Source organism: Amblyomma americanum, chromosome 3 (genome assembly GCF_052857255.1).
Source record: "Amblyomma americanum isolate KBUSLIRL-KWMA chromosome 3, ASM5285725v1, whole genome shotgun sequence".
NCBI classification, from domain to species: Eukaryota; Metazoa; Arthropoda; class Arachnida; order Ixodida; family Ixodidae; genus Amblyomma; species Amblyomma americanum.
In genome coordinates, this window is record NC_135499.1 from 146,865,016 (window position 1) to 146,890,171 (window position 25,156).

Here is a 25,156-nt window from a genome sequence, read left to right on the forward strand (position 1 = left end):
GTCGGATTCAGAGCAGAGCGTGAAAAATCGCTACTTGATGTCATGCTTTCTGGGGCAGACGCGGGAGGAAGAATTGGTGTCCGCTTTAAAACTTCCACTGATGGACTCTCTCGATCAAAAATTCTTCAGATCTGAATGAATGGGCCAAATGTAAATATAAAATTTCTCCATGATATCAAACAAAAACTCAGTGAATCCAGCGACGGCCGCCGTATTCTCGAAGTTGGTATCTGTGGCCTTCATGTTGTGAACGGTGCTTTCAAAACCTGACACGCGTCAACAGGTTGGCAACTCGTGGAATTTCTTCGTGCTTTGTACAACTTAACCAAATGTGTACCTGCCCGACACGCTGAATACGCATGCATAACCGGAAGCAACATTTACCCTATGAAGTTTTTCACCTCATAGCTCTTTCACTTCTATGAATTATAAGGTTTCTATAATCAGCAGTTCGTCTGAATAGAGTTGCTTAGAGTGAATCGCACTTGTGACGCTAAAGTTCAGGGCCCACACCATTGCGGTTACTATCAGTAGATAGAAATATCGCACATTTGAAAATATTTGTTTCCGCATGCATCTTCCTTTCAGTTCGTATTTCAAAATGTTCAATTCGATTCCCAGTATGTTTTAGCATTTTTTCAAAGATATTGGATTTGTTATGCATTTTGCTAATCTCTCCCCTTTTTTTAAATGAAATAAACACTACTCCTTACTATTCAAATAGGAATAAATCATTGTTTTTATTTTTTAACATGCTTACTGAAGAGCAATACCATCAGGCGGCTTTGTGTCAGCTTGTTTTCACATAAAACAAAGTACGTAGTGCGTCACTCAGGGAATTTTACAAATGCACTCAGGGAAAACCTGGAAAACTCAGGGAATTTAGAAACGTCAACTTGGAAGACACCCTGCAAAATGGGACTGTGTGCGAGGTGCCCAACCGGGTAGTCACCTACCAAGCGTCAACACAGGCCTGACACTCCAGACCTCTCAGCCACTAATGCATACCAGCTTTCGCTGTTTAATGTGCTATCTGGTAAGCTTTAGTCTACTAGTTTTTTTACACTCTTAATGGTGTGCCTGTACTGAAGGTGAAGACAAGGGGGTGAAGGCTGCCACAGGAAGTGTTACAAAACCTCTCTCTTCTTTAACAGCAATAACTTAGGACACACCTCTTCAGCATAATCGGGAGCTTCATTTGTAAACAGTGAAGCTGAGAGTACTGGAAATATGAAAGAACAGACAAATAACATGATGATACTGGTAAAATAAACTTTAATGACTACTATTTGTCTTTTTCTCGTGACAAATGCAGGTGAAGCATATTTGTTCACAACCTTCACAGAGCTTTGAAGGTATAACATGGCCAAGCTGACTTTCGTGCAGACGTTTACCTTTTCTGCACGGTTTGCCCATACTGCACTGTGATAACAGTGCGAAAAACAACACGGCAAAAAAAGAAAACTGAATAACATTGCATTTCTTTCTTTTTTCTAGCATTCTGCTTTTTGCATACTAGCATCTCTCATGCTGTGAACTTCGATACCAATTGCCTGCTCTTAAATATATTATACTTGTTTACAATCTTTGCATTCTCCCAATTGGAGATGTTACTTTACCTGGGCATTGTTTCTGGAACTGAGCTCAGTTATGATGGCGAATGCTGCAACTCAAACTTGTTATGTTAGGCAGGTGACAGAATACGCCGTTGTGCTCGTTTATACTTCCACAGCTCTCCGAGCAGCTCTCTACAGACAGCACAGTTTCCACCCACTAGAGTAGGAGCAGAATCCAGGCAAATATTCTCGAGGTCTTCGGTCTGTTGTGGATGGCTCACAGCTGCAGGTCTTGCTCCACTGGGTTTCACAGAGGTTGACAGAAGCAAAGGCCACAAAAGGTGCTCAAATTCTTTCCACATAATTGGCTGGAAACAGTCCCTCCTTGCCTCTTAGTCGCCCAAGCCACCAGCCCGATGGGTCTGCAAATTCGTACGTGTGCTATGATTACAAACTTGGCAGTTGTTGAGAAGTTGTGAAGCAACAAGGCCGTAGGGCGAGAGAAAAATTTCAAACCCTGTGACACTGTGCAGACACTGTGTTGTGCCTTCGGCTATTGTACTGTGATCTAGGACGGCATTCTAGGACAGCAGCACAGCATCCTACCTCCACATGTCCTGCAACCCTAGTAACATTTCCTGGTTGAGACACTTGAGTTGGCGCAGTTTACAGGCCACATACAAGTATCATTCATTGGTATGTCTCTTCAAGCATCGTTGGGGGCCCCCCTTGGGCTCCCCGTCGGATGGCAAATCTTTGACTAGTGCATTGTTAGAGAAGACTTGCTATGCAACATGCAATGAAGTCTTGAAAGGACTCCGAGTGTGGTCGGGGTCCTTTTAAGACTTTATTGCATGTTTCATAGCAAGTCTTCTCTACATGTTTCTAATTCTGTTGTCTATAGTATAATGGTTCTCTCTCAACACATCAGCTTGAGTTAAACTTCCATTGCTTAACGAGCAAACTTAAAATACACTCGCCCTTGGAAATACCATTGTACTAACCTTCCTTGATAATCTCGATGGTGTCACCTTCAGAAATTGCTAACTCGTCTGTGTCCTGGGGTTCGTAGGCATACAAGGCCTTGCATGTGGGGACAGCTGGCTTTGGACGGCTTGGAGGCTTTGGCTTGCCACCACCTGGAACTGGTCGTGCTTTCCCAGAATTTCTGCGCTTTTCCCTGCAAGCACATAAATAAAGCATTGAACAAAGGCACAGCTCCATAACGAACAACTCTTCCATGACAGATGTCTACAGCGAAGTTTTTTTGTTCGCGTTTTTTGTTCGCATTTCCATTGCATGAAGGGTGATTAACGCATCAACATGATATGGCACCATCGCGCCAGGAAAAGCTGGCCCCAACATTTCTTTATAGTACTCTAAATGACCAGTTAATTTTGTGCATCAAACCAAGAGTGCAGCGTTCAAACCTTTGCAGCAAGGAGTCTATAATTGTGCATGCGACTTTTCAAGTTTTTTTTCGCAGCATCTAGCATCGTTGTCACGAAGTCAATAATGCGTGCTGCAACTGAAATCCCTGCTGACAGAATGTCAGGGCCATTTCTTGTGCAGAAAGAGGAATTGCTTTTTCAGACCCAGAAATACAGGTGGTCATCACGAAGTTCTACAACGGTGTGCCTTGCAAGTGCTGCCTGGTGCTGTCACTTATCTCTTTTCCGATGTGAAGGAATATTTTGCTAAAGAACACTATAACTGAATTTTTGTTGTGAAGATAGCTTCTGATGACAAGGAACATAACTAATTCGGCACAAATTTGTTTACACAAGAATAAGGTAGCAAATCTGCGGTCGTGCGGTGTGTGTCAATTCCTCAAGTTTCTGAGGCATTCATGTTGTTTTTGTGAAATAGGGGGTTCTAAATATGCACACATATTTTCAGACTTTTTCTAGACAGTAGAACATGATGCTTGTCTGGAGATGTTAAAAGGTAACTCTGGAGGATTTTCAAGCGTTTTGAGTTGACTTTTGCACTATATTTCCTGGACTTCCTGTCTAAGATGAGATAAATAGTTTTGCAAAATAATAAGGAAAACAATTACAAAAACGGCAATAAAAGCAGGCGGAACAAGGCTTACCCTGACACGCCAGCTTCGGGTGGCCTCATATATTCTGACGTGCCACTTTCTTCTGTGGAGACCCTCTTGTTGTGTTGACTGTGCCCACTCCGTGGCAAGTTCGGAGCATGCCTCAGTGCTACACCTGCTCCTGCACCTGCTGAAAGCACAAGCAAAAAAACAGCCAACCCAAAGTAGAGTAAAGCTTAGATTGGTTGTGGCAAACATGGAGGAGGGAAGACTACAAGAAATTATGTGCTTAGAAATACGAGCTGTACTGTCCGCAGCGAACACGGACTGATATATGCCAGAACTCAAGCAAACAAGACTGCAGATCATAAAGCAGCTAACTCTATTTGCAGAAGAATCCAAAGGCTACACAGTTTTAAAAAAATATCAAGCAAAGACATCCCAATCTTCTTTATCATGCAAAGATATACTAGCTAGCCGATATCGTTTCAAGCACTTGGCTCACGTCGAATAAGCCATAAAGAATATCCAAGTCCTACACAGACCTGATCGAGGTATCATCTAGTTTTCCCAGCTAGCATACTTCAGTGCCAGTGAGTTTCACAGCTTTACAGCTCCTTTAACCCCCAAGCTGACTTGGAAGAGCCAGGATCATCATAAGCAGACTGCCATTTCTGGTTCATGATGAGTCGAACTTGTATGTTTCCTGGCACTCTGTGTCTGGTTTAAACTAGGGCTTGTCCAAAGCATTTTCACAGCAAAAGCTGTAATAACTTTGTTATAAGCCATTTATGGGCAACGCATCACGTGCGCTGCTTTAACATTTTCCCACTGCGCGGTTCAAGTGTTCACAGACAAAGTGAGTCAGAAATGGTTTACGGTTCATGGGGGTTTAACGTCCCAAAGCAACTGAGGCTATGAGGGTCGCCGTAGTGAAGGGCTCTGGAAATTTCGACCACCTGGGGTTCTTTAGTGTTCACTGACATCACGCAGCAAACGGGCCTCTAGAATTTTGCCTCCATCAAAATTCAGCCGTCACGGCTGGGATCGAATATGCGTCTTTCGGGTCAGCAGCTGAGCGCCATAACTACTGAGCCACAGTGGCAGCCAAGCAAGGAATGCGCCTTTCCTTTACTCAAATCCAGCGGAGGGTTTGCGAATAAGGTTAGACTGGTAACTGGACAGTCTTATTTGCTTCGTGCAAGTGGGTCCTCGAGTGATGCCCAAACGGACAGTCACCACTGAAACATCAAAACGGGCCTGCAGCTCCAGACCTCTAGGCCCCTGGTGCAATTATTTTATGGCTTAAAGATAACTGATTAGAAAGGAGAAGAAAAAACAACCACATGCTGCCGGTTGACTGCTAATGCCAGTCAGCTCTCGCTGATTAAGGTGCTAAGCCGGTAAGCTTAGGTCTGCTAATTTAAAATGTGTTTGTTAGAAGGTTAATTGTATAGAAAGAGTGATTATTGTTTTATTCAGGCCAGTGTGTTCAATGGAATCCTTAATGATGCAGTTCGGATGCTAAGAGCCTTGCAATGCCACTACGTAAGCCTTCTTTCAGGCAGATTGTTAAAAACTGCTTTCAAAACACAGCCAAAAGCAAATTAAAAAAAAATTATTGAAATTCATCAGAAAAACCACGAAGGAGGAATGCAAGTGAAGATGTAAACAAAATAAAACTCAACTTCTGCTGAAATTATAGTACAATGGACTTGCATCATAATCTTGATGCTTCATCATATCAGGCTGTGCAATATGTGGTCATGGTTTCTTTGAATGTGATAACACCTTTGTCATAGAGTGATATCTTGAATTAAGGTCTGCAATATTGAGGCTCACCTCCCTTTAGCATTGCGATTTGCTGTTTTTGACTCTATAAAGTGATCACCTTTTCGTTCTCAGGAACAGATGAAGAAAGAACATCGGAGAATATTAAGACTTGTAAAAAATTGCAGAAGTATAGTCTAAGAATAGCCCTGAGTTACAAGTATAATGCGAATGGCAATGTGCTTCAAAAACAGTTTGACAGCAACAAAAGGCAGAGCATCGAATATGTGCCACAGGAGTCCCAACCTCTTGCTCCAAGCACTGCTGCCAGAGCAGCATTTGCAGCATTTGGAGTCTTGATGGATGAAGCAGATGTGATAGTCCGGCCCCGGCCATTGTGTTCCCTCAGCTTCATTTCATTGGGCTGCTGTGTCCTTGACGACACCTTTCCCTTCAATGGTCTTTGTCCCGAACATGCTGAACGCTCAGATGGTCCTATAAATCATAAAGGAGAACCCAGTAATGGGAGGTGCCAATTTTGACGAGCTGCTTTAGCACTTCAGTGAAGACAAGACGTGAGAAACTAGCAACTTAGAATGCAGGACACAGAGACAGCATAAATAGCTGGACAAAGCAGGTGCATGCTTGGATTCATGGTATCGCATGTAATGGCGATAAGAATAGTAAGTAACGCAAGAAAAAACGTCAACAGTGTTCCCTATCTATCAGAGATAAGATAACTTTGAATACACAAGCTAAACAACCAATAAAGGATGAGCTCCATGTACGTGAAAACTCACGCGAACGCAAAGGCGACGGCAGCAAGCGACGAGCGATGCCGTTTAGTGAAGCATTTTTACCATGTCGCTTGTCTTGTCGTATGGATATGCACCAACAAATTGCGCTCATTGCTCAGAAGTCCTTCACGATTAGCTAATCAGACCTCCACACAGCCGTTTGCGGTTTATCACATAGCTTCTCCTCCGAGATTGCCTCAACAAGCGTGTCGTCTTGGTCATTGATGCCGCAGAGAAAATAATTGTTTTGCTGTAGCTGTGAGGCAGACCCGCATCATTTAAATAATGAAAACAATTTCCTTGTCGGTTACGGAGGGCTAACAATATTTGGAGCGGGCTATATGAGTGGGCGTACTGCAGGGAGAGATGTGTGTCAAGCCGTGGCTATCGATGCTCGATCCGTACCGCTGCGCTCTAACTGCATATACGTGCAGAAACATTCGTAGCGACGGAGCGAACACTGCTGCGCTGCCTCGTTGCGCCGCTCTCTTTTTTGCGCACATGGAGCACACTCTTAATACTATCATCAATAGTTTGTTCTCTTTCTGAAATTATAATTTCAGAGTGATTTACTATGTATCACCTTCGTTTCAAGTCTTCACTTTATACAACTTCAGCATGTGTTTTTGTTACTTTGCTAGTTACCCAGTGGCACGTCACTTTGAAGAGAAATTCAGGCCTGCTGACAAATTCAGAAGAAAACAACACAGAGAAAAAAAAAGAAATGTTTTTCAGAAAGACGCAAGTGCCACTTGACAATCCTCTGCATTAAAGTTGGTAGAAAAGAAATACCAGCATGTAGATATACACTGAATTGATTTTTTACGTCAACTTTCAGAAAAAACAAAATGAGGTTACTTACACAACAGGCAATAAAAATTCTCTGGTTCACAAGCCAAAAAAACTGAAGCCCGCCCTTTGGTAGTAAACTGTTTACATCTTGACTTCACATATCTTTTCAAATTCTCAAAAGCTGCAAAATTCATGCTGTGCACAAATGCAGCGCACCTTGCGGGGCGAGCTCCAAAAATACTTAATATCTGCATCATGCTTCCGAACTTCCCCCTGTACCTTAACACACCAATACAGCAGACAAATGTTTATGCACAATCTTCTTTTCATTTCCATCTATAATGCTGCGCACAGTTTCCAGCGAAATAGCTGATGTCCAATTTTTTATTGAGGCCTACAGTAAAAGGGCCCTAACCAGAACAACATGCAAGGAAATCCAAGTGATTAGGGCATTTTCTATCCCTCAGTGACCATTGACACTAATCGAGCATATGCTGTGGCAACTCACTCGAGTTCTTTGGCAGTCCGGCACCGATGCTTACTGTGAGAATGCCTCCAGTCACCTTGAGAGAGGCTTTGTCACTCTGACCTCTGATGACATGCACCTGCTTGGTGGAGCCACCTCCAAAGAGGCCTTCCTTCTTCACCCGAAACTCAAGCCTGTACAAAGTTGAAGCAAAACTTGTAATTACACCACTGCCTTTGTCTTCACGCCGCTGCATCTTAATTTATTTGCATGCAGCAGACAGTGATTTTGGACGAGAAAGGGACCTTCACGACAGCTGGAAGGTGATGAAGAAATCTGTCCTTCCCATATGACACAAATGATTATAGCAGAGTGTAATCATTACATAAGGGGTATATATATATACTATTACCCACATGTTGGAAAGTGGTTTTCATGACTGCTTTGAGTACCAGGAACCAAACTCTGCCAATACAGATGGAGACTTCCAGAATTCTTTCGTGCCGCTTCAAAATGGTTATTCACACAGTGTTTGCCAATGTGCCAAGGGCAAAAACAGAGAACAAAAAGTAAACACTGAAAATCAGTTAGTGCACTGACCCCTTTGCTGCCAACGAAAAGTTATGCCCATGCCACACAGACAAATTTAATGCCATTCACGTGATGCTACACGCTCAAATTTAGCGACATTAGCCTTGTGCCATTTGCGACCCGCTGATTTCGCTGCAACTCATTCGCTCAAGAAATGCGCACTCTCGTCCTCCTTCCTGACGAAGAAAAGCATGTAACTTTGCTAGAAACAATCTCCTATCAAGCCCCAAATACTTTATTCATAATTTTTGAGTCAGATGAGGCACATATACTACATTTTCACTGCGAACGATGCCATTTTACCGCCATTTCTGACTGACACTCTCAGCTTATATGCTCACACATGAGTTTACAGCTACCCTTTTGAATTGCCAACCAAGAACAGCTATGTTTCCTGCCAGATAATTTTAATATTACATTTGGACAACATTGACAAGATTTTGTGCTAATCAGCTCAGTTTACCATCAGGTAAAATATCTCACTGGCTTGCAGGCGTTATCATCATTGCGATGCATGTATGATGCCATTAAATGTAGACACATAGCACCAACTCCAAAAACAATAGCATTAACAAATTTAAGGCATTAAGCATTTACTGTCATTTTTTATGTGCGTGTGGCATGGGTGGCATGTGGCATGGCATTGCCACTGTTTTTTGTACATTCAATTGACAATAAGTTAACCCGTCACAACACTTGGTGACAGGCAGTGTTCAGGGGCAGCTTCAAGGCCTCTCATGCTGCCTGCTACAGTGATGCAGTATCCCATAAAGCGCATTCACACTGGTCAGTGGCAGAGGTCGTGTGACAAGTTTAAGGCGATTCTAGGGGTCTATGAATGCTCAAAATTTTGAATACGAATTGAATACATTTGATATTTGTTACATATTCATATTCAACAAATTGATATTCAAGAATTCCCGAATATCAAAAAATTTTTAATATGCGCCAGCAACTGTATATACCGCACAGACTTTCATAAATTCGACTATGGTGAACCCACAATATCTGGGAGTTTTAAAGTGCCAGGAACACAATACAAATGCATCCTCTCCACTTTCTTCTTTGTCATTTACCACGTGGACCGATCGCATTTGGATGCTGCTAGGATTAACCTCGCGCGAAATTCCGCAAGTAGGCTTTCCCACATATGACACCCAATGTGGACAAGATGGCTGGGCAACCACCTGCTTTGAAGAATCACAATGCGAAAGCATGCAGTTTCTTGTTTGATCCTTCCATAATGTGTTACATACTTGACGCCTAAACCCATGGCATTTTTCCTGTCACCTTCACAACTCCCCTAGCATGAGCTCCGCCATCTGATTTTGGTTAACTATGATATGCGGAACAGCCCACTTGCGGGAACTTTGCATTAGCCTCTTGATGGGGCAAGTCGAGGTGTCACAGCAGGGCAAGTGATCGTGTGAAAACCTGGCTATTGCAAGTGCACAGTAACCCACACACCCTTTAAATGCATTTAAAGGCAGGCGTGATGACAACAGGAGGGGCGCTATCACCAGGCCAAAAAACAGCCTGGCCGCATAGTTTCGGTTTCTGAGCTTCGTCACAAACCCGTGCCAACAGGAGCTGTCGGCCCATGGATTCGCCAGTCATCCGAACCCAGCTCCGCGCCGCTTTCAGACATCGACTGGTGCGTCGCTGGTCATTTCTTTTTTTTTTTTAGAAGCAGTCTTGACGTTCCGATTCCAATGTGCATTCCCCTACTTTACACCTGCGTTGTTCTTTCAGAAAGCTGAAACTGCGCGCTCGTCATGGGCTTCTCAGTGTTTGTGTGATGGAGCCTCCTCATAAGGCTTCCCCGCATTTTCGGCATTTTTTTTTTTAGGAGGCGCGCAGCATTTTATAAATTGACCTTCAGATAATCTAGGCATTTCTTCCAGTCCCTTTAAACCCGAATTAATAAGGCTTTACCAGCCATCAAGTTATCTTTAGTTGTCAGTCATGTGTCATTTCATGAATTTCATTTTGCATGACCACATTACAGGTTGGATACTGTTATGCTGTATAATCAAGGTGGATACATTTCTGTGAATATCATGTTTTTATGTGCTCCTGCGTCAGACTAGTTTTTATTTCAGATGCAAAGACCACATTAATTAGACAAAAAAAAAAAGAAATAAAATTAAATACAAAATAATAATAAAAAACAAGGGCAACAACATTTGCCTGTTTATGTTTTTCCGAGATATTTTTTTTCGTACTGAACAGATATTTGATTCGATATTCGAAGCCATTTTTCTTCATATTCATATTAGATTCGTATTCAAAAATTTTAATATTCGCACATCCTTACCCGCTACGTAAGGGAGCTGGGGCTGTAACTAATCGACCGAAATCGGCCACACGACATCCACAACTTGAAGGTGTAAATGTACCCATTTCGAGGTAACAAGGGGAAAAGTGATCTTGTACTTACTCCCAAGCAGTGATATTTCTGTGAGCATGAATCATTGTTTCAGGTTTTACTGCATTATAGGCATGGCTAACCCAATACTAACAGTGGTTATTATTTATTTATTTCTTAAGGCCACTATTTGTTTTTTTTTTTTAGCATGACCTCAACAATAAGAAAGGCTCAAAAATGTAGGGGTGAGATTTTCCATGCAAAAAAGCCTGCATTTTTTTAAAGCTTTCTTAAAATTTTTTCTGGCAGCTAAAGGTTGATTTACGATGTTTAGAAATGCAAAGCGAATCGGGCTTTGAGGGATGCCGTAGTGGAGGGCTACGGATAATTTCGACCACCTGGGTTCTTTATCGTGCACTGACACAGTACACGGGCCTCTAGCATTTCACCTCCATTGAAACATGACCACCGTGACCGGGATCGAACCCGTGTATTTCGGGTCAGCAGCCAAGCGCTGAGCCACAGTGGTGGCCCGGTAGCCAAAGGATTAATAAACTGCTCTTCCTGACATTACTTTGATGTTGCTATTGAACAACACCTTCTGATAAATGGTTTCAACAAATCGTTCTGAGTAAATAAAAAAATGCACCTGTCTGCATGACGCAAGGAAGCAAACTATAAATGTAGACTTTTCCTGTTCTATAACACATTTAGGTAATTGCATGCAAGGCATTCTGTGCCTTGAAGAAGAAGCTCATCAAATACTGTTCATAATGAGGTTTCTTAGAGATTCCCTTAAATTATGTCTTAGTAAAGTTATATCTATGTCTTCAAGTGCTCTACTGCTCTGTCAATGAAGTCATATGGAAGATATGCCCCATTATAACTCTGAGCCTGATTAAACTTTGTTCCGAAGAATGGTAATCCTACTGCTTGTCTGATCTCTCCTCACAGATTACCATTTTATGCTCGCTGCATTTTGATTGTGCTAGACACATGCAGATCCTTAGTTGCTTCAGGTGAAAGCAATTTGTGCATGAACAACACCAAAATGAAAGCAGCACAAGCACAGAAAAAATAGAAGGACCATACTTGTCAGAAAAGTGTAGGTTCAGTGGCCTTTGGCACTTCTCCCTAATTTTCTTGTCGAGCGTGAACAGGAACTCAGTCTTGAAGATGGATTCAATGAAGGTGTCGTACTCATTCTTGACGTGCAGCACAAGGAAGTCATCCTTGAGTGTGCTGTGGAAGAAAAATTATGTTTACAGGCCACATTTTCATGCTAGCACTTCGGAAATTAAAAGGTGGCTGTTTTTTTACCAGCTTTTTACTTCACAACACAACACAGAAGAACGTTGAAAATGCAGCACAACAACAAAGACTACGATATCCTTAAGGGGGGGAATGCCAGTCCCGAGATCGCAAAAAATCCTGAAAAAGTCATTTTTTGAAAAACAGTTTTGTATGTCAGACTACATCTCGGCAAAATATCCGCGCTCAAAACGATCGCAATGTAGAAAAATAATTAATATTGTGAGAGTCGCGCAGCTGAAAAACAAAGCTGGAGCTTTGAAATGACATTCCATTTTACGTGTTCACATTTCCAAAGCCATTCCCGAACTGCTTCCATTTTGCTACAGTTTCAAAACTCGTTTTGTGTCTTTTTGTTTGACACCTTCCAAAATGGCATCAGAGCAGCGCAGCCAAAGCTACAGCCATTTTCCCAAGACTCAATAAGTGCACACAGACTTCAAGTCTCTATTTTCGCTCATGATTTTACAAATACAGTATCTACCTTGCAGGCTTTTTCTCTGGTTTGCTTTGGGCAACTGAAATGAACTTGGTATCAATTTATTACACAGCAGTAGAGCCATGCATTGATACTATTTTTATTGGGTTCTACGATATGCTTCAAAATTAATTAGTAGTTGCTTTCCTAAACTGTCAGCCAACCCATTTTGCACGTTCTATTCACAGATTTTTTTTTACTAATGTACCTTCACTGAGGCAAGTGTAAAAAAAGCATCGCCGCACGAAGTGCATCTTAGGTGATGCAGTTCTGTAAATATTTTTAATAATTTATAAACATGTTTGGGTTAACAGCCTGTAACGAAAAGCCCCCTTAAAACTGCAAAGGTCCTTATAACATATTCTAGTTCCGCTATTCAAAATCTTACTGCATATTTGGACTCATGAAAAAGCACACATTTATGATAATTATGATAAGGAATGTGCCAGAAATAAAAATAGTTTTAAGACCAGCATCCCCTCTTAAGATGTTACTTTCTATTTTCATGCCAAAATAGTCTATGCAGTTCTGAAGAAACCAAAACAGTTATGTAGTGCAATACTCCAAATGTTATTTTTTACAGGCATGTACAGAACTGAGGACAAAGCGTAAAGTGATAACATGAAATTACACCAAGAATTAGTCAAACAAGCAAATGAGGAATCACGAAGTCACTTATTTTTTTCCAAGTATGCACAGGACACTAAATATACTGAATAAAATTATATCATTTGCTACAAAACCTGCCAGTATGACTATGTCAAAGAACATGAAGCAAAGTTAACTGTTTTAGGAAATATTTCACTGTGCTCGCTAGCTAACAAAAAAAGGAGCCAAGTTGGGGCAGGAGGAGCGCAGAACCAACCTGAAACACAGAAATCATTGCTAGGTATAGCATACTCCTAGAAAAAGCTACGAGTTTCCTTTGCACATAACTGAGAACATTATGTCTGAAACAGACATACAACAACACAGGCCCCTCATAGCAGATCAAGTTCTAGAGCGCTCTCTTTTATGGTCTATTCCATTGGTGATCTGGAGCAGCTCTGCAAATCTGCAAACGAGCAAGATAGTATCTGTCACAGTCCAATCAGAACTTAGGATCTGAATCCAAACTGACCACTGAAACATGCTCTCTGGTTTCACGGAGCAAGAAAACATGCTCTGGATCACAGAGCGAAATACGCCATTAGTTTGTTAAGTAGCACAAGCAGAAAAATTAAGCTTAACATGAAAGCTTAACTTAAGAAACATGAAAAGCAGTCAGAGTGCTTACCTCGTTGTTACTTGGGAGATGTTCTCAAGGTCAATCTTGCGTTTGATGACCTCCTTAATCTTGCCTTTGTCATTGCCTTTCTTGATCTGAAAATTATAAAAAAGTAAAGCACTGATAATGACACTATTTCTCTGATGCTAATACTAGCATACATATATTACAACTGCCGATATTAGGTACTTCTCACACAAACATAAAAAGACAAAATCTTACATTCACCACAAAAGCACGTCTCGTATGCTAATTTTTGCGTAAGCTCTTAGGCAGCAGAATGACGTATCATTCCAATTTTAGTACAAAGACAGCAAAGTTCAGTCAGTATTGTCCTGACTTGTGAAACTGACGGTCTATCATCAGGTGTCAACAGATGTAAAAGTTTGCAAATCAGATCCTGCTTGCCAGTAGTTTCGACACTGCTGATTGTTTGCTTTTACTCAGAATTCCAATTAATGAGGCAAAGATAAAAGCGACAAAAAAGAAGCAGTTTTTTAAAACAAAATCTTCCCAAGTACTAAATGTACAAGTACAAAATGCTAAGTTTCATCAAGAACAGTGGCTGATGATTTGAAAGATACAAACTTAGCTCAACCGCAAAGCAATAATATGCAACAATGCATGTTGCTCAGAGAGTTGGCACCGTCTGTTGCGAAAGCTTACAGTGCACAGTGTCATTCATCCGAATGGTACGGTGGACTGTAAACTGTTGCGACAGACAGTACATTGTTGAGAAATCCAAAGCAAACAAGCCCTGCAGAGATCTGGACAAGAAATACAAAAAGAGTGGTGCCCAGTTGTAATGTCATTTTTGCTAGAGTTCCTTGTTGCACATTTTTTTTTTTTCACAACTCTTAAAAACATCTACTATAACTGTGACGCTAAAAACAGCTGATTGTTGCTAAGTTTATAAAGACCACCTCTGCTGCAGACTTCCTCCTAACAAAACAAGACGCCAAAATGTGCTGAGAAAAACTACAAAATTGAACACAAGATTAGTGCAGCTCACTTAAGACGTAAGACAATAGTGGCTTGGTTTAAGAGAGAGAGCTCTGGATGAACTGGGCTGATGTTGCCTGGTAGAGAATGTCAGACAAAAGGGCAGTTGTGGCCATCAAAGCCGCTTAGATTTCACATCACTTTAGGTCATTTTTTTGAACATATACACCAAATAGTGCATTATTTAATAATACATATTTCAGTAATTTTTAGAATGCCAGGAAATAAACATCGGCCTTCAAGATATATGAAACAAGCTTGTTATCCAACATGTCAATGGCAGTGGTCTAGTTTCATTTTTTTTTTCCCTGGTCTCTTTTTTTCTATTTTCTATTGCGATTTGTGTGCTTTCTTCTGATTTTTGTATTCCATCCAACTCTAAGCGCTTCGAATGTGCCCAGTGGGATAGCCGTGGATCTGTCTCTTATCTCGCTCCTTCTGCAGCATTGCTGTTACCAATGGCACAAGCAGGCACACGACGTGCCTTCTCGAACGCTGCAGGCAATGCACACGGCGCCAATATCTGGCCATCTCTGCACTGCAAAAACGCACGTTGCTATGCCACGTGTTGAAAATGTGGCCCCAGAGTTTTTAAGGCCCAAGTCAATGAGCGGGTACACTTTGAGCACATGCACCTCTTAATCCGTGGGGGGGCCGAAGTGTGGCATGTGACGCGCGTGCAATGCTGAGATCTGAATCAGCATAAGTGCTACAGTTCCCTGCCTTTCCCGCACCGGCAAGAGAGCTTTTCATCAAAAAAATTCAGTCTTGCGAGAATGCTTCCGCACAGCTTTGCACAAAAGTGCACGGAAGCCAACTATGGGGGTGCTCTTTCTTGTGTAGCATTTTATATCATTTTTTTCTTTCCTTAGTGCCACGCGAATGCCCTGTGAATACTGTTACACGGGGTCGTCGTAACCCATGGCCGTTGCAAAAGTTTGCTTTAACCAAAGAACATGCAAAACAGTAAGTCTTAAGCGGATTTTTCTTTACACTGAGCATGGGAAACCAGCCAAATTGTCTCACTTGTACATCTTATCTGAGAATTCGACTTAATCGAGTTCGTGGGGTCTGCTGTATAAATAAAAAAAAAGGAGTACTGTTAAATTTTGGGTGAAAAATATTGACTCCATGCATGGCACATGGATGTTTTTGCATTTTAGTTTTATCAGAATGTGGCTGCCACGGTTGGGAATTGTTACCACGGGCATGACAGCCGAATGGCGCACGCTACCATCCTCTGTGGTGGTTAAGAAATACACACACTCACCTTTTCCCTACCAATAAGGAACAGTGACTTGGGTGTTAAGATGAGGTCACGCTTCACTGACTGCAGAAAAAAAGATGAAGACATGCAATGAGTAAAAAATCAGCAGCTAAGACAAATCCACAATCAGCTCGCTATGGATGCTTTTCTGATAGAGGAGCAGCCTGCAAGCGAGCAGAGCTAATGTAAGAGCTAGCAATTGTGCTGATAGTTGGCTGCTGTTATGTCAATAGTTTCAACAGCTGCTGTGCCAACAGTCTGTAAATTATGGCCCTGTGCTTTCCAGCTGTAAATATGTCAAGGAACAGTTAAATTTCAGTGAGGGCAGTCTAGGAGCTTACATGAACGCTATGCTACAAATAAACATGCTAACAAAAGGGCATAACAAAATGAGATCAGAGATTGAGCTTGTTTTAAAACTAAGCTCGAAAGAGCAATCAGAGAAGAGAGCAGTGCCATGGAACCAAAAAAGAGCCACTGCTGCCCTGATCAATTTGTTGGCAACTGCCAATGAACTGAAGGCATAAAAAAGGACTTCAGGAAAATGAGAACAAGGTTGAGCCCATAAAATCATTCCATGCTGAAGTTTCTCAGTTTATTTAAGAAATTGGATAGGCTGCTGCAACTTGCTTCAACTTATGTTCATTGATTTCCATAAAGTAAAAATTTATTGTCTATATTAGCGCATTTCTTAGATTTTACAACTCTAAGACAGATATGATGCTAATAAAATCTGAATAAAAGGCCAATGAAAAAAAATAAGCTGTGGTGCAACCAGGCTGAACCAAGTTAGACGAGCGAAAGCTCTTTGAAGGTAAGCACACACCACACGCTTTTATATAGCGAATGGCGTGTCACGCGATTTCCGGCAGTTGCAAGAGTGCCATCGACTCCCCATACGCAGCTGTGTCGAGGCACAGCGAGTCACATGATTTGATAGTTGTGAGGCGGCTCAACGCACACAGCTGTGGCGAGGCGTGGCGAGTCACGTGGCATGATGTCAGAGCCAAGCCTCCATTCCTCCTGGTTTGAAGGTCAAATTTCATACCCACATGACCTTCAGCTTTGTATAGGAGTACAACTTTTGCTCTAAAACATATACTATATGCCTCTCCACTCTGCAGTCATGTTGCTGCTCGTTTCTGATTGCATGAGGTAGATGGAAAAGCTCACTGTCACAAAGGAGGTTACTTTGTGCTCTGTTCATAAGTACTATGCACTGTGTAGAACAGTGTAACTAAGGTGAGATGTTTGCAACATTTTTTGTCCTGTGAATTTGTCTACTGCAAGTGAGCACGTGCAGTTTGTTTGCTGCTTGCTGACCCGCGAAAATCCAGTCCCCTCAGCAGTTCCCTTTAATCCCACAAGAGTTTAATCCCGCAGATTACTGCGGATCCATTATATTTCACAATAACCAGAGCTGTACTTCCTGCTTTATAGAATTACTAATGAGGCTAGTTGTTTCCACTAGCATAGGGCTGCTGTAGGTGACAGTGGTGCCACAAGTGTTGGGATAACTGAACATTTGTTGACCTCTAGGATTTTGGAGTTGTTGAGAAAAGCTCTGAGAACTGAAGATCTGATCTACACAAAGTACATACTTTACAGGTACCTTATCATTAGGGTCCTTGGAATCAGGTTCCCTTTGGCAAAAAAATCAAAAGCAGTTTGTCTAGCAGTCCTCAGTACCTACCTTAAAACGCCGGTCGTACTTGAGGACTGTCTCTGCAAATTCCACCCGGTCCCTCTTGCCAACCAACACTCGAAGTTCTGGATGGTGGTCCATGCCAATGTAGTCACCCACGAAGTTGCGGTTCAAGCTGTGCTCGCGCCGCTCCTTGCGGCCTTGCAGGATGTCTGCCGCTGTACCATGGGAAGAATCCCCGGATGAAGAAAACTATGCTCAGTGTGTAATATAGATAGCGAAGAAAACAGAGCACAACGCAAATATTACTAGTCTCCCTTGCTGCCTGGTGCAGGCTCCAGCACGAAATATTTGCAGACAGCCCCTTCACATGGCACCAAGTATAAAAACAAACAGTTGTATAGTCGCTGCGGTGGCTCAGTGGTTATGGTGCTCGAAAGACGTGGGTTCGAGCCAGGCCGCGGCAGTCGAATTTCGATGGAGGCGAAATTCTACAGGCCTGTGTACTAGTATGTGATGTCAGCGCAAGTTAAAAAACCTCAGGTGGTTGAAATTTCCACAGCGCTTGACTATGATGTCCCTCGTAGCCTCAGTCGCTTTGGGACGTTAAACTCCCATAAATTACAAAACATAAAATAGTTGTACTATGCCTGCCGGGTATCACTGCTACCGTCCCGACAGAAACACTATGAAGCTGTGCTCCTCCAGGCCTCAACAACAGATATTAAACGTTCGCCTAGACTGATGAATTACCACCTACCAATTGTGAGGCTACTTTCACAGAAAGCAGAGCAGGTGCCTCAAATTAAGAAAAAGAGAAAAAAAAATTGAAACACAGGTGTCACCACCTCTGGTCATTTCCACAAATACACCGCGCAGCGATGTAAGGTAAGATTATGCAATCCAACAATAAGTTAACTTTTGCATCACTTCTGCAAGTGCAATTTTTAACTAAACTTGGAAAATAAATGAGGTGAAGTGGCAACACTAGATGTCATCACCAAGGTGATGAACTCGGATCAGCGTTGCAGGAAAAAGTATTCCAACTTTAACTCCCCATTCTCATCATAGAAAGTGTTAAGGCAAAAGGTGTTTATGTCAAAACGGAAAAAGGTGACGAAGGAAACCGGAAGAAGTGTCACCGAAAATTGTGCTTTTGTCATTTTCTACCTTGCCAGGTTAAATTGGTACACCTGCAGTTTACTAAGAATTGAAGCTTCATACAACACATGCAAGACTGAGTGTGCAGTCAGGGCAATCAAATGCATGCACACTGGTTTTTCTTTCCGAAATGTGCCTTACTGACTGATTTCAAGGCAGTGTTATAAGCACACTGTGCATGCAGTCACAACTAGCGCAATTCCCCATTCTTCAAAACTACAAAAAGGCATTCTGTGACTTATGAAAAGCACAGCCACATACTATTTAGTGTTGAGAAAGTGACCTACCAAAATAATCAAGCCATCAATGATGTCTGAGGCGGCAGTTTTGAGTTTACAGCATTTCAATTACAGCTAAACCTGGTTATAAGGAAAAGCGTGATTCAATGCGATTTGTTTGATATATATGGCTTAGTTCTCAATGGCACCAGGCACCAGCACACCAGAAACAATTTCAGAGTTCAATGGGCTCACTGTCAGAGCTACGTCATCGTCAACATCAAAAATACTCAAAGGCAACTTCTGTTGGCCCAGTGTCTGGAACACTGCCACCGGTGAGTTCTGCCCACAGCGTGGCAATGTCACTGTCATCTAGCATTGCGCGAACCACACTTGCAGCTTCTGCACCCTCACGACGCAGTCCAGCATGATGAAAGCAGTTCCGAATTGTGTCTAGAGTCACACCTTGCCAGGCACAATTGATCATCTCTATCACTGCCAGCAAATTAATCTTCAGCTCGTCCCTAACTCGCAGTTCCATTAAGAGCCCCTCAACCATGAGCTTCCAGTGAACCAGCTTGAATGCATGGATGCTGCCTTGATCAAGTAGCTGTAAAACCGCTGTTATGTTCAGTGGCAGGAATCAAAGCTCAATGTTTTTGAGCGACACGTCGCAATGACCTGAACAGTCATCCAGGAGGAGGCAAGTCTTGCGCCCGCTTGCTGCAAGCTCCTTGTCCCCAGTCATGCAGTGAAGCCTCAAACAATGCCCTGGTCGTTCAAGCCTTGGAGTTCGAGCTGTGCATGTCTGGGAATGAAATGCAACCACGCAGGCACACAGGCTATGTTACCTTGCAAAGGACAAACTACTGCGACTTTGCACATCCATCCATGTTTGCTGTGAGGAGGACTGTCACGCGGGCCTTGTTCATTTTCCCACCATGGCCCTTCTCATTATTTCTAAGCGCCAAGGTCGTACTCAGCGGTACTTGCGAAAACGGGGAAGTTCCATCCGTGTTGTAAACATTGCACACAGTTCACACCTTTCCCTCACAGTACACCACAGGCTTTGCACTGACTTCTCAGCACATTCTGCGTTGACTGCATGGCTCTCACCTGCAACCGCCTGTCCAGTAATGAAGTAGCTGTCCTTAAATCTCTGAAGCCAAGCACCGCCTGCCATAAACCCCTCAGCATTCAGGATGCAGGCGAAATCTCTTGCCTTCTGCTGCCGCATTAGACGGGCAGATTTCATGCGTGGATGTCCAAGAACCACTGATAACAGGGCTTTTTCAGGTCTGTTGTAAGCCGGCTTGCGGAGGCGACTGCCGTGAAAATTTGGGCGTTCTTGTGAATTACCTCTAATGGCTGATTTGTTTTTCAAGACGATAAATAGCATACTCCTCAGAAACTTGAAATGCGCTGCAACATCAGAGTTTTTTCGCCACGCTTGACGTAGAGAATAATCTCAAGTTTGTCAGAAAGCAGCACGGCTTGCCACTGTTTCATCGTCACCTTGCAAGATGAAGTGCCAGGAAGCAAGTGCACAGCAACGCAGGCACAGCTGCAGTCGAGACAACACAGCAGCAACATGAATCGCAAATGCGAACAAAGAAAGCATGGAGGACAATGTCTCGTAGCATTCGTAGGCTGCCAAGCTGCCTTCATTTCCCAAAGCATGTGCGCGACAGGTCCACAGCTGCTCACAAGTACTTGATCACATGATAGGTGGCTGCCGAATGGGTGCACTGCAAAGTGAGGCTGGCCAAAGGTGCCGATTTTAAAGGGCTGCTCCCACTCCTCCTGTATTTTACGGGTTTTAATGAAGCGTGGCCGGGCAGCGCGGTTGACCAGATTATAGGAGCCGGCACAGCAGTGTGTTGGAGGACGTTTGGTGGCTGATGACGGGCTCTCAGAGTTCGATATATTCAATGTGTAGATTGTTATAAAAAAAACATTTTGCATGCACAATGGTAGAAGAACTTCAGTGTCTGATTTAGAGCAAAGTTCACTCTACCCGAATTCGTTATATTCAGACTTGACTGTAGGTTACTTATGGTTCTTGCATTGCATCGCCAAGAAGCTGGATGTCTGAAATTTCTGAACAACTTTTCAAAACACCCACAACTTTTTCACATAAACTTATTGTTTAAAAGAAGTTCAAAAGGTACAGTAACCAACAATAAAAATGAGTTTTTCGCAGAAACTGCATCAGACAAATATGATTCATACCGGATATTTCATGCAATCTCAATAATGCTTGTACTGTGGTGGGCACTGCCCCATACCTTTCTGCTTCTGCTTGAGATACTGTTGCTTGGCAAAGTACTTCTTGAATGCCTTCTGGATGACCCGGGCGTGCTGGTCGTACCGCCGCTCCCTCACTTCTTCAAGCAGAAACAGCTGCAAGAAGATGGAGTGATAAACTAAACAGCTTTTCGTGTCTTTTGCACCCACCATTAAGAAGACGCATACATCAAGAATATTATTACCCTGTTATAGGGTTTAACGTCCCAAAGCAACTCAGGCTATGAGGGACACCGTAGTGAAGGGCTCCGGAAATTTCGACCACCTGGGCTTCTTTAACATGCACTGACAATACATCTAGAATAACTTACACTCATGGCTACTCACTCAATACACTCCCTGCATATTTTAATATCTTATAACCTGTTACAGGATAGTGAACACTGATCCAAAAAAGGCACCACTTGAACTTTTCACTAAAATTGAAGAAAAGTGGTAAAAAATAAATAAAAGTAACAAGAAATAAAAAGAAACCTTCATGAAGTGAATCGGCAATACTGATAAAAAATATGGATAGTTACCTTATAAAAAATATAGATAGTTACAAATTTGACTGCTATGACTTGACCGTGTGCTAACTTCTAAAAAATAAGTACTGAGAAATTGACATCTCTCACTTTCCCCTTTCCTAGGATGTCTAGAACCTCTCAAAGCAGAACACTCCCTGAATCACCGCTATTTTAAATTTCAGCCAATCACACCATGGATGCACAGCTGAAGACGCGATAAAGCTGGAGCATTTGAAGGAAATGATTACGGGAGAAGTTACAAAGGATTCAAAGGATATCAGCGACTCCCTGTGACAAGCAGCTTGCAAAGTTAGACAACAGGGTGGTTTGTGAGAAAAGCGGTTTGCTTTGGTTTATATGAGGCAGCATACCGATTCGGGTGCCTTGATGAACACCTTGGTCTTTCCAAGCTGGTACTGGTCTTTTTCTATGCCGACACTCTTGAGGATGTGCAGGATGCCATCTTTGGTATTACCATTCCAGCGGGGAAAGGTCTCTTTGGTTAGGACTGCATACCTACAAGGGATACATGGAAACAGTCACAGTGAAGCTGCTGCACACCTCTGAAAAACTGATGGTCTCAGATCGAAAGTTGGAACTAAATCACAAGTTTATTTGCTGAGTAAAACACCTACCCCACACTTTTGTGCTAAACCGGAGACTTTTGAACAAAAAATCAGGTTCAAACATCAGGTTCAAAGAATGAACACATCCTGGCATGACACAAAGCAAGATGGGCTCAGTAGTATATATGACATCAGAGCAGCCGGGCTATTGTGTTTCTCTGTGATTTAATCTTGCATTGTACCTAGCCCATGCTCCACAGTCTACTGGTTTTACACAACCATTCTGAACCTCGTCTATTTTTTTTCAAACTTGACTTTGAAAGTACGGGGACTAACAGAATTTGAGCTATTATGAAAAGTTCATTCAGATTTTGTTAAACAGGCACTTAAAATTCAGCGAAATGCCACTAGCAAGCATTCTATGTTCAAAGCACTGAAAGCTTTGGAAGAAGGAACAAGTGTTTAAGGCTTACCTGTGGAGGAATTTGTCAAAGACACGTCGGTATGCAAATCCAGCTCGTCTGACACGAATGTTCTCCTTTAGGCCCAAATACTCCACTTGATGCCTGACCCTAGGCGACCAGAAGAGGACCACAGGAATAAATCATGCAATGATGTAAAAGTGTTGGCATAATCAAGCAGCAGAAGGTGTAAAGATACGTGATGACAAAAGGATAGTGCATGCAAAATTCAACTTAATCCCGGTTATAAACTGGTTTTATTAATCACAAGAGAACCTTTAAAGATGCTCTCTATAACTTGGTTTCATTTTTTAAATTTAAACAAGGACTCTGCTTTCAAAATGTGCAAGTATGGAAGAGACTTGATTTTATATGAGAGTTGAACATGAAAATACATTGTGTGCCTCCCTATTATCAAGCCATCCACTCATAATACATGCAGACACACAAAAATAGAAGGCTTTGTAGACTTAATTTACTTTGGAGACAGCAAAGAACCTGCCCTGAACTGACAAAAGATAACCACTCTATTTAAGCGAGAATTTTCAAGGCTCAGTTAAACTAAGAATATCTGCACAATGAGGCGATATCTGTATGAAAACTTTTTTTTTTTCCTTTAATAGAACTCAGATGCATCTTGGTAGTTCATTTGTTGATTGTATTACTCACAAGATGAAAGAGAAGGGAGAAGGTGTGAGCCAGTGGGAATGAGTAATTTTTTAATAGGATATACCAGCTTGAGTTAGAAGCATATTTAGCGACGGACAGCGCGAAAGAAGTGAAAGACAAGAATGAGAAGCGTTCTCGAGGAACGTTCTCATCGGTTGGTCCTTCTCCACTGTGCACTTCTGAACTTTTCAGGTTATGAGTGCCAGAATAAGGTCCTTACCTGTCTTCCTCCCAGTCATGAGCCTTCTTAGTCTCATTGGGTTTGATGCAACGGATGTAGTGCGGTGTGCACTTCATCAGTGCCTCCACCAGTTTGTTGGCCTGGCTCTGTGCATAACAGAGAGGATGGTTTGTCAGATTTCATTGAACTCTTAATTAAACAAACTAGAATGCGAATGCATGCCAGTTGGCCAGACTGAACAAGAAAGAGGCTCACAGTGAGACTCCTGTTAAGAATGGCCACTATGCAGCAGCTTTGAGTACTCGTCAACAGAAATCTGCAGTGACGATAATTGTGGATTGCAATCCCAGGGATGATTTTGTATCTAACACCAAAACCTTTATTAATGTGGAAAGCTGCAACTTGTAACAAGTAGCCTTATTGAAAATGCAATGTAGAAAAGGAAAAAATCATGATGTGCATGCCATTATTTTAGCATGGACATTTGAATCATGACATTTTTAAGCCCTATCCTTCACCACACTGTTCACGTTCACAGTGTCTAAGGTATTCTCGTAAAACAGCCTTTCTATTCCAGCTTGAGGCAACTGCCAGTCACAAGCGCAGGAGGGCCTGTGCAGTTGTTTTTATTTGTTTAGTTTAGTTTATGAGGGTCTAACGTCCCAAAGCGACTCAGGCTATGAGAGACGCTGTTTTTATTTGTAAGCAGGCAGAAGTGTTTGTATGCTTCTAACCACTGAATGTTGGTCTCAAGAGACAAACCTTGATCTTGGAGCCAGCAGTTGTAGGGCGGCCCTTTACTGTGCCAGTAACATTCTCAGGGAAAAGACTCCTAATGAATGAGCTGTGGACGAAGAAGCCATTATTTACATTTTTTAAGCAGATCACAGCAAACAATGTAAGTCTGCGGCAAAAGGTACTGGTAGACAAAAGGTTTCAAGTGCTTAAGTAAATTGACAAAAAAAAATACCCTCAGTGACGCAGACTAGACGAAAAAAAGTGACCTGTGTTCCCTTAAAAGTCACAGCCAAGTAGCTGAAACAGAATTAAAAATGGGTGCAGCCAAGCCCAATAAGTGAATCCGTATGTGACTGCTATGAACACATATGGCCCAACATATTGTGGTGACAGCCATATTTAAAGGAATACAGAGTGTAGTTAGCAAAAAAAGAAAAAAAAAACCTAGCGGCTATAATACTATTATACATTCATGAGATTGAATGTAACTTTTGGCTAGAATGCATTTGTGCAGTTTCTAAGGATATGGCAGCATCATGGCTGAAACCAATACTGAAGTTGAGTATTTGTGAAAAAAAAAAGCTGGAGCTAGTTTACTGCACAAAACACCGCAGTACTAGGTGGGTCAGGAACTTCACTGCTAAGAGGCACTGAAGCCTGTAATATGTGATCTACATAAGACTTGAAAGTTTGCTGCATCCCACAATGTCATGCATTAGAAGGCTTGTATTCACTAGCACTGAGAATTAGTGAAGTGCTACTAAAAAATCTTTCTTTTGCAAACACTTAAAAACTCACTATAGAAGGTGACTCGAATAAGCACCCCTATCAAATAAAAAGAAGAAAACTGCAAGGATTTTCAGCACTGATGTGTACTTGTTTGCAGTGCCTTGCAACTAGATCATACAAATCTAACAGCTAGAGAATCTAAAGCATGCCATGAAAAGGACAACAGTGAAATCAGAAAATGGCATAGACACTCAAGTGAACAC

The 25,156-nt window shown here is 42.2% G+C and overlaps 1 protein-coding gene across 1 annotated transcript in view; it reads right to left on the minus strand.

Annotated features, from left to right (window-relative positions):
• Positions 1 to 1,258: 1,258 nt before the first annotated feature.
• Positions 1,259 to 25,156, minus strand: part of LOC144124177 (unconventional myosin-Ie-like) — a 54,397-nt gene continuing 30,499 nt past the window's right edge. The window contains exons 7-20 of the mRNA XM_077656829.1: positions 24,189 to 24,270; positions 23,466 to 23,572; positions 22,589 to 22,687; positions 21,921 to 22,065; positions 21,022 to 21,136; positions 17,403 to 17,572; positions 15,713 to 15,772; positions 13,450 to 13,535; positions 11,477 to 11,626; positions 7,468 to 7,619; positions 5,677 to 5,865; positions 3,652 to 3,790; positions 2,561 to 2,736; positions 1,259 to 1,978 (exon numbers count right to left, since the gene is read on the minus strand). Coding sequence (XP_077512955.1) covers positions 1,902 to 1,978; positions 2,561 to 2,736; positions 3,652 to 3,790; positions 5,677 to 5,865; positions 7,468 to 7,619; positions 11,477 to 11,626; positions 13,450 to 13,535; positions 15,713 to 15,772; positions 17,403 to 17,572; positions 21,022 to 21,136; positions 21,921 to 22,065; positions 22,589 to 22,687; positions 23,466 to 23,572; positions 24,189 to 24,270 — 1,747 coding nt within the window. The 3' untranslated portion in view covers positions 1,259 to 1,901. The remainder of the gene's footprint in view (positions 1,979 to 2,560; positions 2,737 to 3,651; positions 3,791 to 5,676; positions 5,866 to 7,467; positions 7,620 to 11,476; positions 11,627 to 13,449; positions 13,536 to 15,712; positions 15,773 to 17,402; positions 17,573 to 21,021; positions 21,137 to 21,920; positions 22,066 to 22,588; positions 22,688 to 23,465; positions 23,573 to 24,188; positions 24,271 to 25,156) is intronic.